This window comes from Manacus vitellinus, unplaced genomic scaffold (assembly GCF_001715985.3).
Source record: "Manacus vitellinus isolate BGI_N305 unplaced genomic scaffold, ASM171598v3 scaffold_8_pilon, whole genome shotgun sequence".
In the NCBI taxonomy this organism is placed as follows: domain Eukaryota; kingdom Metazoa; phylum Chordata; class Aves; order Passeriformes; family Pipridae; genus Manacus; species Manacus vitellinus.
In genome coordinates this window covers 18,667,134-18,681,074 of record NW_021940864.1, presented here as the reverse complement: position 1 = coordinate 18,681,074, position 13,941 = coordinate 18,667,134, and the positions used below count along the sequence as shown (strand labels likewise).

Genomic DNA, 13,941 nt, shown 5'->3' with positions numbered 1-13,941 from the left:
CCTGTTTGCAAAGCAGGCTAGCACTGATCAAAGGCATAGCAACCCAAAGCAGGAAACCACAATGGCGAGACCTATGATTTATTGAATTTATTTCTTAGTGCTTTTCACCATCCATATCAGACTCCAGACAGTTTTTGCTATAAATACAAATAAATTCTTGAGTAGAGCAGTATCCAGAAAAAGCTGCCAAGGAACTAGAAACAACATTCCCTCAATCCCCTATGCATCTCACATCCTCCTCAGCAAAATGCTTAAAAAAGCTGCCTGCCCTGAAAGTTAGCTCTGGACTAAACTATTTAGATGGCAGAGGCTTCACCTTAGCTGCTTTACAGGTGGAACAGTTACCTGAACTCAGCTTACTGCTGGGGCACTTTAGAAGCACCACAGGAGGTGGAATATAGTCTGGTGTGCAATGAGAGAGGGGCTCAGGAGGCAGATTGCTCTGTGGTGCCACTACAGTCCCTTCAGGTCTAACGTCTGTCTCCTATTAAGCCACAGGTTGGATGATGGGGGTCTGGGAAAGGCTGCGATGACAGCCACAAGATAAGTGTTTCTCAGAAATACAAATAAAACCAAGACTAAAGAAAAGTATCTCCAACACTGTACCTCCCAAGCTCCTTGTGCTGGAGCATTTTATTCAGGGGGGCTTGGCGATGGGGTGCTGCAGCCTCACTGCTTCCCTATTGGCCCACACAATTTGGTGAATGAAGTACTCAGCCTCCTGGTCCACCTCTGCCCGGCGGAGGTCAAGCTCAGTCAAAGTCTTGTTGTCTGCCAGCCCTGCAAGCAGCTGCTTCCCACCATCCTGCAAAAGGATGAGAAAGAGTGGTTAAGGGAGGAGATCCAAAAGGGAGGTGTATTGCTCCTTTTCTCTCCTCCCCAGGGCAACTTCTGCTGCTGGCAGTGGAAAGTCCGTGAGATGGTGCCACAAGGGGTGAAGGCCTTCCCCCAAGCCTGAAATGTTGCTCACAGGAGAAGTGCAGGGAAGGAGTGTAACCTTATGCAGCTCTCAGTGATATGACACATGCTAATGACTCCCTCTGGGTACCATGTCAGGAGTTCTCAAGCTCAGACTGGTTAATAACACGTCTGTCTGGCAGTGATAACCTGAGAGGAGTCTGCTCCCCCCTGTCCCTCAGTCCCCAGCTCACTGCTGGCTGGGGACAAATGGCAGTGTGATTAGTGTACTGCTCCTCATTCTGCTCCTCCTCTCATCAGTGGTGTGAGCCCCAGTACTGGCAGTTTCCTGCCTGGATGCCATTTCCCAGACTGGGTTGGCTTTCCTGAGGGGAACATCTCACACAACTGAAGTCCAGCCTGCTTGGTACAGAAAATGTGGTGTAGATAGCCTTAGGGAGGCAACTCACTCTGGGGCATTTCTCTTTGTTACCCAAAGCACTGTATTTAGGCATGTGACAAATTGAACTTTTTACCATCTTAGCTATTCTCTTTCGGGTACCAAATACTCCTCCTGCCCCATCTCCTCCATCCAGTTGGTCCTCTCATCCCACCACCCTCTCTCTTAGCCCTTTTGCCAAAAAGGGCAGAGCAAAAAGGACTGGGAAGAAGTCTCTTTTTAATGAGGTACAGAGGTCAGAATTTAGTGCATCTGTAGCAAAACCCCCAATTTTCCCAAAGATAATATCACCAGCTGAGTTTTGGGCTGCTCTGAGGCTTCACAAATGGGTAACAGGAGAGCTCAACAGAAGGAAGATGCTAAGCATAGAGATTATTATTTACTAAACAAAAATCCTTCTATCCTTTCCAATCTTTGCCCGCTTGTATCATTAAACTCAAATGGTTTTCCACATCCGGGACCATAAAACTCAGAACTCACAAAAGGTTTTCTGCCATCAAATCCTTTTAAAACCGTTGTCAAACACATTGATGCCAATATTCTTGCCAGCAGGGACAGCTGGTCTTGCTGTCTCTTTATTTGACAGAGAGAATAACTGAGGCAGTGCAGAAAGTTTAAAAGCCAGCATGATTGCTTTTGGCTGCCTAGTTTCGAATTTCTAAAGCTCTTTTTAATCAGCAGTGGAGAAGCGGTCTGGTTTGTGGGCATGTTGCATACTGCAGCTCTTTGGGATGTCGTAAGATCTGTGGATGCTCTTCTGTCTAGAAAATGTAAGCCTGTGTTTTAGGAGCCACTTATAAGCACCCAGACGTGACACTTCTGACCCAGAGCACTGCTCCAGGGCTGCAGAGTGAGTTAAAGAAGCTCAGCAACTGAGCCAATTTTCTAACAGTCTCCTCTGAGCATGTGATGGATGGGAGAAATTCTGGGAAGGGTGACACTATCTGTGTGCTGTTGAGTGACAGATGGCACAGCAGATCCAAAGCACAGAAGATATGCATGAGGCCCTCATCTCACGTCACCTATCATTATTAACTATTCTCACATGTGCAAAGTGGCTGTGATTTTTCCCAGACATACTCCCTGGTGTTCAGTTTCCTGAGAGTGGGAATCCCTCCCTGCCCAAAAGCCCAAAGCCTCAAAGCCAGATTCAGCCCTGCGAATGGAGCTAGATGTAACAAGTGAGATAAATATGTGTGCATGCACAGAACGTGTCCTTCTTCTTCCTGCCCTCTGCTAGAGTCTCTTTCCTGCTCGCAACTGATTGTTATCACAGAGAGATTCCAAAATGAGGGATTCATTTGCCTCTGTGGCTTTGAGGAAGGGCAGGCTCAGCATCTGCTTTTCAAATCCACCACACAGGCTCACAGACTGCAGGGAGAAGTGGGTTTTCTTACCAGCCCCAGGTGGTTGCATGAAAAGTTGATGCTCCTCAGGGTGGTGTTCTGAGCCAGGACCTGGGAGAAAAGTGTAGCAGTTGGCTCTGACAGGTTATTACTTCCCAGATGGATGGACTTCAGGGTGGTGTTGGTCAACAGGGCACGGCCAATCGCCTCCCCGCCTTTGTCCTCCACGCAGTTGAGGCGCAGATTCAGTGAGGTCAGGGTGGACTTCTCAGCCAGGGCTTGAGCAAGAGCCTGAGCCCCCAGGTGATGGATCTGGTTGTTACACAGATCAAGGATTTCTAATCTGCTGCGACTGATCAGCTTGCCAAGAGCTTGTGCCCCCTTGTCCCTGATGAGATTATGGGACAAATTCAGCTCCACCAAGCAGGGGTGATCCACCAAGCTACGGGCCAGCAGCTTGGTTTTTTCATCATCCACATTGCTTCGTGTCAGCTTGAAAACCTGTGGGGATAAAAAGCAAGGTCACTAAAACAGCCAGTGCTTTGGACTGAACTTTTACAAGATCTCAAGGGAGTTAAGCCTGTGGTCCTCCAGACAGGTTTCATCTCCCTTCACTTCCAATACCTTTAGCAAGTAGGTTTGAGTAGTTGCTTTCATAGTGGGTAGATACTTCCAGCAGGCAGGGCATGCCACTGGTGTCCCATGCCTATTCTAGGGAAACATGGTTTGTCTTCTGAAAATTTCCTGTTCCTCTCCTCTGACTGCACAAGATTTTTAACTGGGGGCTGAATTAAAGCAAGATAAAGCTGTCCAAACGTCTGCAGCAAGTGACAGCAGAGCCCACCTCAGATCACAGTCCAACATTGTCTGAATGAACATGCACACCAGTGGTAACCACAGTGCAATGTCCTGTGCTGCCAAGGCACCTTAACAGCCACAAGAGAGGTCATTTCTCTTTTGGAAGCCAAGTAGACAAATATTTCCCAAAGCATGCTGATCTATGGGGAGAGTGTTCAGACAGCTTGCCCTGTCTCTGCTATAGATAGCAATGCCTACTGATGTTTTGGAGGGGCTATCTTCACTGCAGTTACCAAAACTGAAGATGCTCCTAATGCCCAGGAGGAAAACCTTTCATCATTCTAAGAGAAGTGCGAGTATTTCCCCATGCTCTTCTTGGGTGTCTTTGCTCCTCTGGGGCAGGTTAACATGTATTTACTCAGCATAACTACTAAAACTCCTTACGAAAAACTCTCTCTGGACTTCTCCTTCCCTCCCAGAACCGTGTGAGGAGTTGAAACAAGAGTGCTGCTGTCCCTTATGCTACAGGCAACATGTTTTGTGGGAGCAAGTATTTTTCTCACTGATCCTCTGACAACCCATTCTAACAAGGACATTGCAGAATGAGATACTCAGCACTAGGCCAGCAAGTTACATCACTGCACTCTGCCAGACTCTGTAACTTGCAAAAGGAAGGGTGCTGCCAGCGAGCAAAAACTGGTCCCTGCACTTCTATCCCCAGGTGATTTGAAGATCTATCTGAGGAAGGGGAAGGTTCAGTTTGGGGTACATTACTTTCAGGTTGTGGCACATCTTCACGGCAGCAGCCAAATTGGAGCAGTCCTGGTTGGTGAAGTTAAAGAGGTTCCACTCAAAGTTCATGCCACAGTCCTTCACGCCATAAGTAAGATGAAGCTCTTCAAGGTGAGGGAGAGCAGTAATGAGATCTTTCAGGTCGTAATGTTGCACGGAGACCTCACCAGATTCAAAGTCACTCCCTGTATCAGAGAGGTCATCCCTCTCCTCTTTTTGATCCACCTTCACTGGTGGCAGGAACTGATCGATCTCCAGTTTCCGCACATAGCCTTTGCAGAGCGGGATGAGCTCTAGGACCTGGTTGGGGTCTGTGGTGTTAGGGATGAAACATTTCAGGATGTTCTCCAGGTGACGTTCAAAGAACATCCGTTTCCAGCTGTCTCCATAGTTGGAGACATCACACAGTTGCCACCGCTCAGTACAGCACCTCTTCCAGTACTCCTCATCGCTTACTAGGTTGGCAGTCACAGCGAGTGGAAGGCCAGTGGAGAGTCTGTCCAGTACCTTCCTTTGGTGTTCAGGCAGAAGATAGTTCAAAATAGGGTTCTCTGGAAGGAATAAAAAGAAAGAGAGGTTGGTCTGGGCTGTAAGAACCAGGGCTAGCTCTATGGTTCTGCCCAGCCCCACAGCTGTGTGCCCAGGCCCTCCCTTCTACTGATACTGCCTCTCTTCTCAGTTGCCAGAGGCTGGTGCACATAGCTAAGCTGGCAGAAAATATGAAGGATTCACCTCCTACATTTCTGTGTAGGATTTCTAACTTTTACAATAAATATCAGTGTAATTGGGTTTACTCTCATAATATTTGAGTACTGCATCAGAAACTTAGATCCCCATTTAAATTTAGTTTGAATGGAGTTTATATTCAGAGCAGGAATTCTGCTCTCAAGAGAGCTAATTCAGCCTTACAGCGATGGGAGAGCTTGGCTTGCCATTTGCTGAACTTTCTCCCTTTTGGTTTCTAAGCATATTGAAGAACAGTATTTGAGAACCACTGTCTTGTGTGTGCTCTACATGCAGGTCCTTGTGCCTATTTATCTTAAGTCAAGTCTCTGTCTTACCCCAAACTGATTCCTCTTCCTTTGCACTGAGACACACTCTTAGCTTTTAGGTCCACGTTGTTTAAATAAAAGTTTGTTTTTTTCCAGGAACTCTCTCCCCTCAGTCTCTTTCCCAGTTCTCACCCTAGGCCTGAGCTGGCTTTTGTCTGGTGAAAGTTCTTTGTGGTAGGAAATGCCAGAGAAAAGTCATGTGTACCCACATCGTGACTGTTTGGTGACATGTAGAGTCGTGTTGAGTAACAGAAATCATCAGTGGAGAGACCTATCTGCACATGGGAAACCAGATTTTGAGTGGGGTTAGCTTTATATTTCCTCTGTTGCTGTGGCATTTCCTTCATAAGGACACCCAGAGTTTTACCATGGTCTCTTCCCGGAGTCTATTTTCCAGCGTCCTACAGCTGACACTGCAGTGACCTTCTCTGCTAAGTCCCACAACACCAGCAGAGGTGGGACACAATATGGGCAGGACTGGGATAGTTTCACTTGGGTTCACTCAGGCCACAGCAGTAGGCAAGGCGCAGTTGCACAGCTCAAGTAATGGCATGAGGGTCCCCATGACACCAAGCACACTGCTTTTATGCACACACAATGTAGGCCCAATTCATTTGGCATCAAATCCTACTGGCTGGTAGGACTGCAAGGGTGTCCCAGCTCAGACCCTCAAGTACCATCAGCTCCTGGCATAAGGCAGCACTGAGCTCCTCTGTACTGTCTTACAGTCCCAATGTCGAGACAGCCTTAGAGCTATCTTTAGTCTTTGCTGCCACTTCACTGAGTCAGCCAAGAAGACAGGTAGGCCTTTCTTTTCCCCCTGCCAGTCAGTTCTCAGATGAAACATGCTTTTTCTGTTTTGCTGTTTCCTCAGTCCACCTGCTTCAAAAGCACATTCTCTGCCCAAGGATATACCTTGTCACATCACCACCGGAAGCCGTGGAGGAGGGCTGAGTCTGTGAGTACAGTACGTATTCTGAGATGGCAGCTCCTCCAGGCAGGGAGCAATTCTCCATCTCCTTGTACAGCACTCAGTATAACAGGGCTCCATCCTCAAGCGCTAGCATAACACGTATATTAATCAAGAGGAGGAAACAGCAACTCTACAGCCCCAGCCATGGTTGAGGTGAGTCCAGAAGAGCACGGATGGAAGGAGATATGATTGAACAAGGTCAGGGCAGAGTCACATCCTGGACAGCAGCCCAGAGGACTACAGCCATCCCTGGAGTGTACAGGTACATACTTAGCAACTAAACAGTTTGTTTAACTGGCTGCCCAAAGGGATATTTCTCCCCACCTGTCCCTTTGGCAGGGCTGGGTACCACACTCTGCCTTTCAGATGCATCTGCCTGCCTTGTTGACGCTCTGCTCCCTGGGACTGATGCTCTCTCTCCCTGTGCCCCAGGGTAAATGCACTCCCACTTACTTTCAAAATTGTGAACAATGTGCTGGAGGCAGAGCTCAGTGAGGTGAGGGACAGTGACAAGGGACCAGTTGGGGTCCTCAGTGATGCAGCGGCGTGCATAGTATGAGTCAGCATCAAAGCTGGCCTGAGATGGACGTGGTGAGGGAATGGCTGTGCTCCTATCACCAGTCGCTGGCTGCTGCATCCTGCTCAGGACCCACTTCGCCTTCAGGAGAAGTGCTTAAGAGTCAGCACCACATTTCCCAGCTGGACTGCCTGCAAAAGAAAGAGGCAACTTCAGAAAGAGGCCAGTGATAAGAATGGTCTGCTCACACTGCTCTCCCGTAATGCACGTGGCCCCTGCCCTTTGCCTGCCTCCTCTGCTTTGGACTGGAAGCACTGCAGCCAAACAACTATTACTCAGCCTTATCTTTATATCCTGCTCTGTGCAAAGAGGTCTCTAGGCACTACATGTAATAAGCAGATAATAATGTGGTGTTAATTCAGAGTGCTGTTGAAGAGGATGGACGGGAATTGATTGTTTACTGTCTTTTCCAATAAAAGGAACAGGCAAAGCTGACAGGAGCTGGGTTTAAAGCAAAGGGAAATGATGGTTCTTTACATGGTCTGCAGTTGAACTGGGGAATTCCTTGCCATGGGATGTTGTGGATGCTAAGAGACTGTGCAGGTTCCAGGACAAGTCCATGGAAGAGAAACCCCTTGAGAATGATTAAATGCACAGAAATCATGTGGCTCAGTGTGAGCTGAACACAGGTGGAGGTGGGGAGGCTGCTGGAGGAAAGAAGAACACATACTTGCATTGTTTTTCTACTCTTCTCCAAGTGTCTGCTTCTAGCCACTGTCAGAGATGGGTTGTTGGGCCAGCTATCCCCTGATTTGATCCAGTATGCCTGTTCTTATGACTCTTTAAGGAGAGATGCTTTACAGATGAATACATTATAAGTGGGTTTTTTTCCTGCATTTCTCAATTACTGTCCAGCTGAACTCCTTCCAAACATCCATTAACAGATGAGATGGGTGAGACCTATTCAGACTGCACTGAGCTTAAGCAAATATGAACTAAAACCCCAGCCTGGAACAGGAGGAAGTATGCCCAATCCTATTAGCTCTGCAGAGCTCTCCCAGACCAAAGTTTTCCATTTGCTGTTTCCTATCCCAACCTCAGGGCCAGTGCTTTACACCATCAGAATCCCACATGTATGGTTATTGCCTGGAAGTCTTAATGGTTCTCTTACCAGCACTACCAGTCTGAAAGAGGCAGAGAAGACACCAGGAAAGAATCTTCCACTTGAGTTCTGGGTTCAATGAGAAAGCAGGAGGATGAAGCTGTATTTCCTGGGAGGCACTGGTGTACAGATGGCAAAGACAAAGGCTGTAGAAAAAGGGAGCCTGGTCTGAAGAAGGGTGGATGTGGAAGAAGGCATGAGCGACAGGCAGCTGTGAGGATGGACTGGGAGTTGCTTTCTTGCAAAGCTTCTCACCCCCAAAAGAAGGTGCTTTGATGGTGGGCCACCTTTCAAGGGGAAGAGAAGAGGCCTGGTTCTCCACAGCATACTTACCCCACTGAAATTCAGCTCTTGGTGCTTGATGGACTTCAGCAGAAGGGCAAAGCACAGCTGGAAGGCAGTGAGGGGGCATTAATAGAAGAGAAGTGACTGGGAAAAATGTTTTCTCCCTGCTCAGTCCTTTGTCCTATTCAAAAACCATCTGTATCACTCTGTCCCCCAGGCCAGTCACAGCTAATTGGAGCTTCTGATGGCTTTCCTGACCTTTTGGAAGCAATCATTAAAGGCCAGATGTTGGGGAGAGCCAGTGCAGCATTGGTGGCCTAGGATTATTTCCTGTCTGTGTTCCAGCAAATGATCCAACTGCCAGTTTACCAATGGCAGATTGCTTTTTGAAGGGTAGGTAAACCATGGCACATGCAGGACTGCTGGAGAGGAAGCAGGAGACACAGGCAGAGCTGAAACCCATCTCTAGAAACAGTGCAGCTGCCTCCATGCACTGGATGAAGCTCTCTGAGCGAAGCATGCCTGCAGTGAGAGGTCATTCATTGTGCAGTGCTCAGCTGTGGGCCAGCCCCAATGTCAGGTGGCCACAAAGGAGAGGCAGACAGCTTGAGGTGTCTGTGTCTGGGCTGCTAAGAAGCTTTCCCTTGAGTCCCAGAGCAAGTAGCTCAGTTGACTCCGCCATCCCCACTTGTCACTCACTATGAAGCCAACAAGAGCAAGGCCGCAAGGCCTCTGAATCAACCCCAGTGCCAGGTCTCATGCTGAGTCACCACTCCCAATCCCATTCCCACCATGCCAACACAGTGAGCATACCCTGCCAGGTGTGCTTACCACCAGGGGAAGGACCTCGTTCAGCCCACATCCCCTGTGACTCGGCTGCAGAAGTCTCACCCATCCAGAGCTGACACGCCAAGCCAGTTTCCATACCTGGTTTTGTTAAGTGTATATTTAAAAATGGAGAAGCATTGTAATTCACTATCAATAAACCAAGTCAACAGCATTAATGCACGCTCCTTAGGACACACTCTACATGCACAGCAGTCACCTATGCTAAAAAGGCTTTATTAAATGATATATAATGAATGGGGTCATGTAGTAAACTCCCACCGTGTCATTTAACACCCAGGTTAGACTGAAAGGTAAATAATGCTAAAATTCTTAAAAAAAAAAAAAAATCACACTTCCCTTCCCAGGAGGAAGCTGACAGAAGTCCACTCGCACAGCCAACTTATGCTGCTACTAATGTGCCTAACAAAGCTTCTCCAGTTGAGCCTGTTTTGATCTGGAAATAAAAATTTTTGCTCTTCTGCTTCACATCAAAGCCCATAGAGAACAAAAAAGAAAAGCTGTTTGGAAACTGGTGACCTTTGGCTGATGCTTCTTACCAGCATTATGGAGATCCAAGATACGGAACAATTGTAAACACTGCATTTACTGGAAAGTTTGCAAGTGTGGGAGAAATTCTTTCTGGTTTTGCCCCAGCCAAGATCACATTCACATTGAATCTCTGTCTATCCATGAATCAAGGAAGCTCTTACACCACTGCAGCAGTACGCCAGTTATTCTGCACATGTCCTGACCTTTGTGCTGTTACCTGTAGTCCAGACAAGCAATCCCAAGTGCTGGCTAACACTGCTGATCCTGCTGCCACATGCGAGGACTTGCCACACTCCCTTGCACTTCCAAAGGCTGATGCTAAGTGTGCATTAAGACAGGCTAATCAAGAGGCTCAGTGTCTGCAATGGGCTTTATGAGTGTTAAAAAAAAAAAACCAAACAAAAAAGGCGTGTCAGATGAGGAATCTATTTAGCTTCAGATATAATGAAATTTGTCTGTAATGGAAGACTGAGCAGAACGAGGCCAGTCAGCCTTTTGGAATATGGTTAATGTCACACTGTAATCCAGGCGGTGCGAAGGGCTAGCACTATGGTCCTGGACCTCTGCCGGCATGACGCGGAAAGGGCCTCTGCCCCAAAGGGATGTCAGAAACAGGAAAGCCCTTTCGGACCTGAGCATCGCACACCGCAGCCCGGCCCCTGCGCGCAGCTGGCTCTGCCGTGCCAGCCCCCGGACACTCGGAGAGGGGTCCCTTCCCCGCGGGCAAGGACAACGCCTGGCTGCTGCTCAGCTCCGCGGCCCCCGCCAGCACAGCTCCATGAGGTGCCGGCGGCACGGCCTTGCGCTACCCCCTCCCGGCCAAGCTCCTCTCCAGAGACCCCGAGAGGGAAGAAAAGTCATTAGCCCGGCCGCTTCGTTAAGAATCAGACCTGCAAACCGCAGGAGGGTGGAAGTGTCCGGTCACGCCAGGTGGACGCGCCCGGGGCGCTGAAACGCGCGGGGGTCCCTCAAGGCCCTGGCCCGGGGGGTCTCTCGGCTGCCGCTGCGTCCCTTGCTTGCGGGGGGCGGGGGGGCAGGAACCAACCCGGCGGCCGCCCGTGCCCCGCCTGCCGCTCTCCCTGCCGCGCCGTCACTGCGGACGCGGGCCGTTGCCGGGCGGGCCCCGCGGGGCGGGAGCGACAAACTCCCGGCGGGCCACGCGCGGCTCGAGGGGCGCGCCTGGTCCCGCGTCAGGCCGAGGAGGTGGCGGTGAACGGGAGCCCTTCTCTTCGAGCACGGAGCAAACGTGTGAACTCACCACCATGTCCCTCACGGGGACGCTCCGGCGGTGCTGGAGTGGGGCGGGAGGGGCCGAGGTCCCGGACACTCCTGCAGCGACAGCTGCTGTGGCATCACGGCATCATGGAAAGAATGGAGCAAGGCGTGTGAATGGTTCAGTACCAATATTCAAAGGGCGAATGCTGTTTTTTATTGCGTGTTTGTAATGCTAAAAGTATGCTGTCAGTGCGTGAAACGGGCTTGCTTCAAGGTCTCATATTTTGGGGCTGTTACCCCTGAACGGCAGATCACAGGCAGGTCCGAGGGGGGCGGGAAAAGCAAACTTGAGAACTCCACTGAAGGCAAGATCTTGGTCCATCTGCTGTGTGCCCATCTCTCCTCCTTGATTTGCTCTTTTTTCATTCTGCTGTTAAGCATCCTCTGTAGAGGAGGGGAAAGACCAGAATTCTCATCAAGGCAGTGACTACACACACATAATGCTGTGGAATATAAAGAGTAAACAAAGGGATAAAAACATTCACTTCCTCTTTCCATTCCTCAGATCTAAGCATTTTAGTATTTCCCAGGGGATTTTCAAACTGAAATGTGTCTTTCTTTCTCTTCATCAGAATGCTGATACACTCAGTAGTGGGCACATGAGGAGCACAGCCAGCCTGTGCCCTGTGGGAGCATACATAACACTGGTGCCAGCTCTCATGATTGTCCTGCAAGTCCCATAATAGCTGGCATTTTTAGGAAGCTGTGCTGACTTTTGTATAAAATATACCTCCTGGTCGTGAAAAAGATGTTACAAGCATGATCTGAGAATACCCAAAAGGCCCAGCAACATAACAATAAATGCAAAGAGGCATAGATTAAAAAAGGGATCAAGATTTTGAGGCCTCCTTTGTGAGTTTCAAAGATGGGAAGTTAGGCTTTGGCAGCAATGTACTTCTTTTTCTAGGTGTGGCCTGATTCTGTCACTCAACTCCGCAGAAGACAGTGACACTGCCTGTGAGTCAAGCTGGTGTTTAACACAGTGGGGGTGTCATAAGCCTTGCAAAGCCCTTCAAAAACACTGACCCCACACTGACCATGTTATTCCTGGGAACACATCTTCAGGGCTTTTGAGACCTTGAAAAGGAGAAATGAGAGCAATATAAGACCAGAAATATTTTCTCTTGCACTGATTCCCATGCATGCATTCAGTTAGACTCCCGAATAGCAAAGGAGATAGCCAAAGGGGAAACAAAGAAATAGCCTCCCTTAGTTGCCTCCACAACAGTGATTGATTTCTGAGCTGAGCCTTCAACAAGCCATCAACTGACATTTTTAGCCCACCTCATGGCTAGCATAATGCAAATGTCATATTTTGGACTTCACGGTCCCATGGAGTCCAGCTGTGTCTGTCCAGTCATTGATTCGCAGAGAAACGGTGCCCAAGTATTGCAGTCAGTTGTTGAACTGGATGCAATCTGGTGTTGAATCATATGCTGAAAACAAGGAATGGTAGTCAAAAAAATAGCTGTGTTAACTCTTTATCTGCCTTAGCATTTATTTCCATCTCTGTAGGCGTCAGCACCTCTTCCCAGTGGGGTGTGCAGTGGCAGTTCTTTCTCAAGTGCTGTGGAGTAGCTGACTGTGCAGGGTAAAATACCCATATCCATTCCCATTCTCCCTGTTCACATGTGAGGGTGAGGATGAGGGAAGGTGCTGCTTCCTGGCCTTAGTGACTAGAGCATTGTCCTACCAGCAGACCACAGATGCCTTCTGTATCCTTGCAGCTGCCAGGTCTCAGATTTCTCCCAGACAGCACCTGTGTCGGCGTTGTGCATTATCTGCCAGCTTTGCCTGGAGTTGGAGGACAGCGTAACAGTAGTCAAAACTCATATCACAACAAATAAATAGGACAGGAGCCAGGTCCTGCAGTGCCTTGTGTGGGAGGAACATATCCCACAAGGCATCTTCTGCTGCTAATATGAAGATTCAGGTGCTGTTCTGGAAACAGAGATATGGCTGTAGGGTGACAACCTTTTTTAGTGTCCTAGGCATGATGGAAAAGTAACATGTTATCTTCCATGGCTTTGCTCAGCCACCAAGACACCTTGCAGCCAAGCAGCTTCCCTCCTTTCCCCTCCCATCCCCTCCCCTTCTCTCTCCTCTCTCCTCTCCTCTCCTCTGGTACCAGGACCAGCTGTCTCCTTGGGGACTGAAGGAACACATCTGGTGAGGCTTCTGCCCATGGCAAGTGGAAGGCTGTTTGTTTACTCTGGCAGCTGGAGGTAGCAGGAGAGGAAAAGAAAACCCCTCTGTGCAGGTTTCCTCCTGTTCAGCTCTGCTGGTACATATTCTGCAGCACCCTGTGTCCTCATACCCCACCATGACAGACAGAAGTCCTCTTGTGTTGCCAGAAGTCACCATACCAGTCCATGATATCATTTATTTGAGTCCTTTACTCCACGTGGGGCAGCTTCTCTAGCTGCTGCCCAGAGCAAGGCTACACCCATCTGTCAGATGTGGTTCATCTCTCCATGGGGAAGAACCACAGGAACAGCTGAAGGTCAGGTTTGAGAGGAGGCTGTTGGTGTTTGATTTCTGCCTGACACTAAAGGGATTTGTTAGGGCAGGAGCCAGCAAGGTTTGTCCTTGGCACTGGTGGAGTCCTCTTTCATGAATGGCTTCTACTCTTTCAATGAAGAGCACAGAAAATTGCCAAAACTGGAAGGGACTCAGCAAATTGAGGATACTGAGGAGCAGGGACTGGCTCCAAAGCCCTGTCTCCAGGCCCTTCTCTGCTGGCTCCCTGCAGCTCTTACTGGAAAACACTGCTTTCAAGCAGCCAGCAGCTCCTGGAGTCCTGGGGGAAGCAGCAAAACAAATGACATCCTGGAAGGAGGAAAAAGACCCCTGCACAGCCAGTGCTCAAGGAATGGGGAGCAGGATGCTCTCTGTGCTGTCACTCTCCCAAAGCTTTCTGGTCTCCCTAGGTCCCAGCAGGAGCCATGCAGCTGCTGACAGCTATTAATAGATGGGGAGAATGTGGGCTCTTTTTCCTACTGCTTCC

The 13,941-nt window shown here is 49.1% G+C and overlaps 1 protein-coding gene across 3 annotated transcripts; it reads right to left on the bottom strand.

Moving 5' to 3' along the window:
* Window positions 1-581: 581 nt before the first annotated feature.
* TCTE1 (t-complex-associated-testis-expressed 1) lies at window positions 582-10,024 on the bottom strand. Of its 3 annotated transcripts, XM_018085381.1 has the most exons (7): window positions 9,877-10,024; window positions 9,114-9,209; window positions 8,331-8,387; window positions 6,772-7,026; window positions 4,276-4,844; window positions 2,755-3,204; window positions 582-805 (listed from the first exon to the last, which is right to left on the bottom strand). In XM_018085381.1, exons 4-7 carry the CDS (start codon window positions 6,953-6,955, stop codon window positions 638-640), a joined length of 1,371 nt encoding a protein of 456 aa, XP_017940870.1. In that variant the 5' UTR covers window positions 6,956-7,026; window positions 8,331-8,387; window positions 9,114-9,209; window positions 9,877-10,024; the 3' UTR covers window positions 582-637. The 3 variants fall into 3 exon arrangements, with proteins under 3 accessions (XP_017940870.1, XP_017940871.1, XP_008931072.1); XM_018085382.1 differs by lacking the exon at window positions 9,114-9,209; XM_008932824.3 differs by lacking the exons at window positions 8,331-8,387; window positions 9,114-9,209; window positions 9,877-10,024 and adding an exon at window positions 8,007-8,207.
* Between the last annotated feature and the right edge of the window lie 3,917 nt (window positions 10,025-13,941).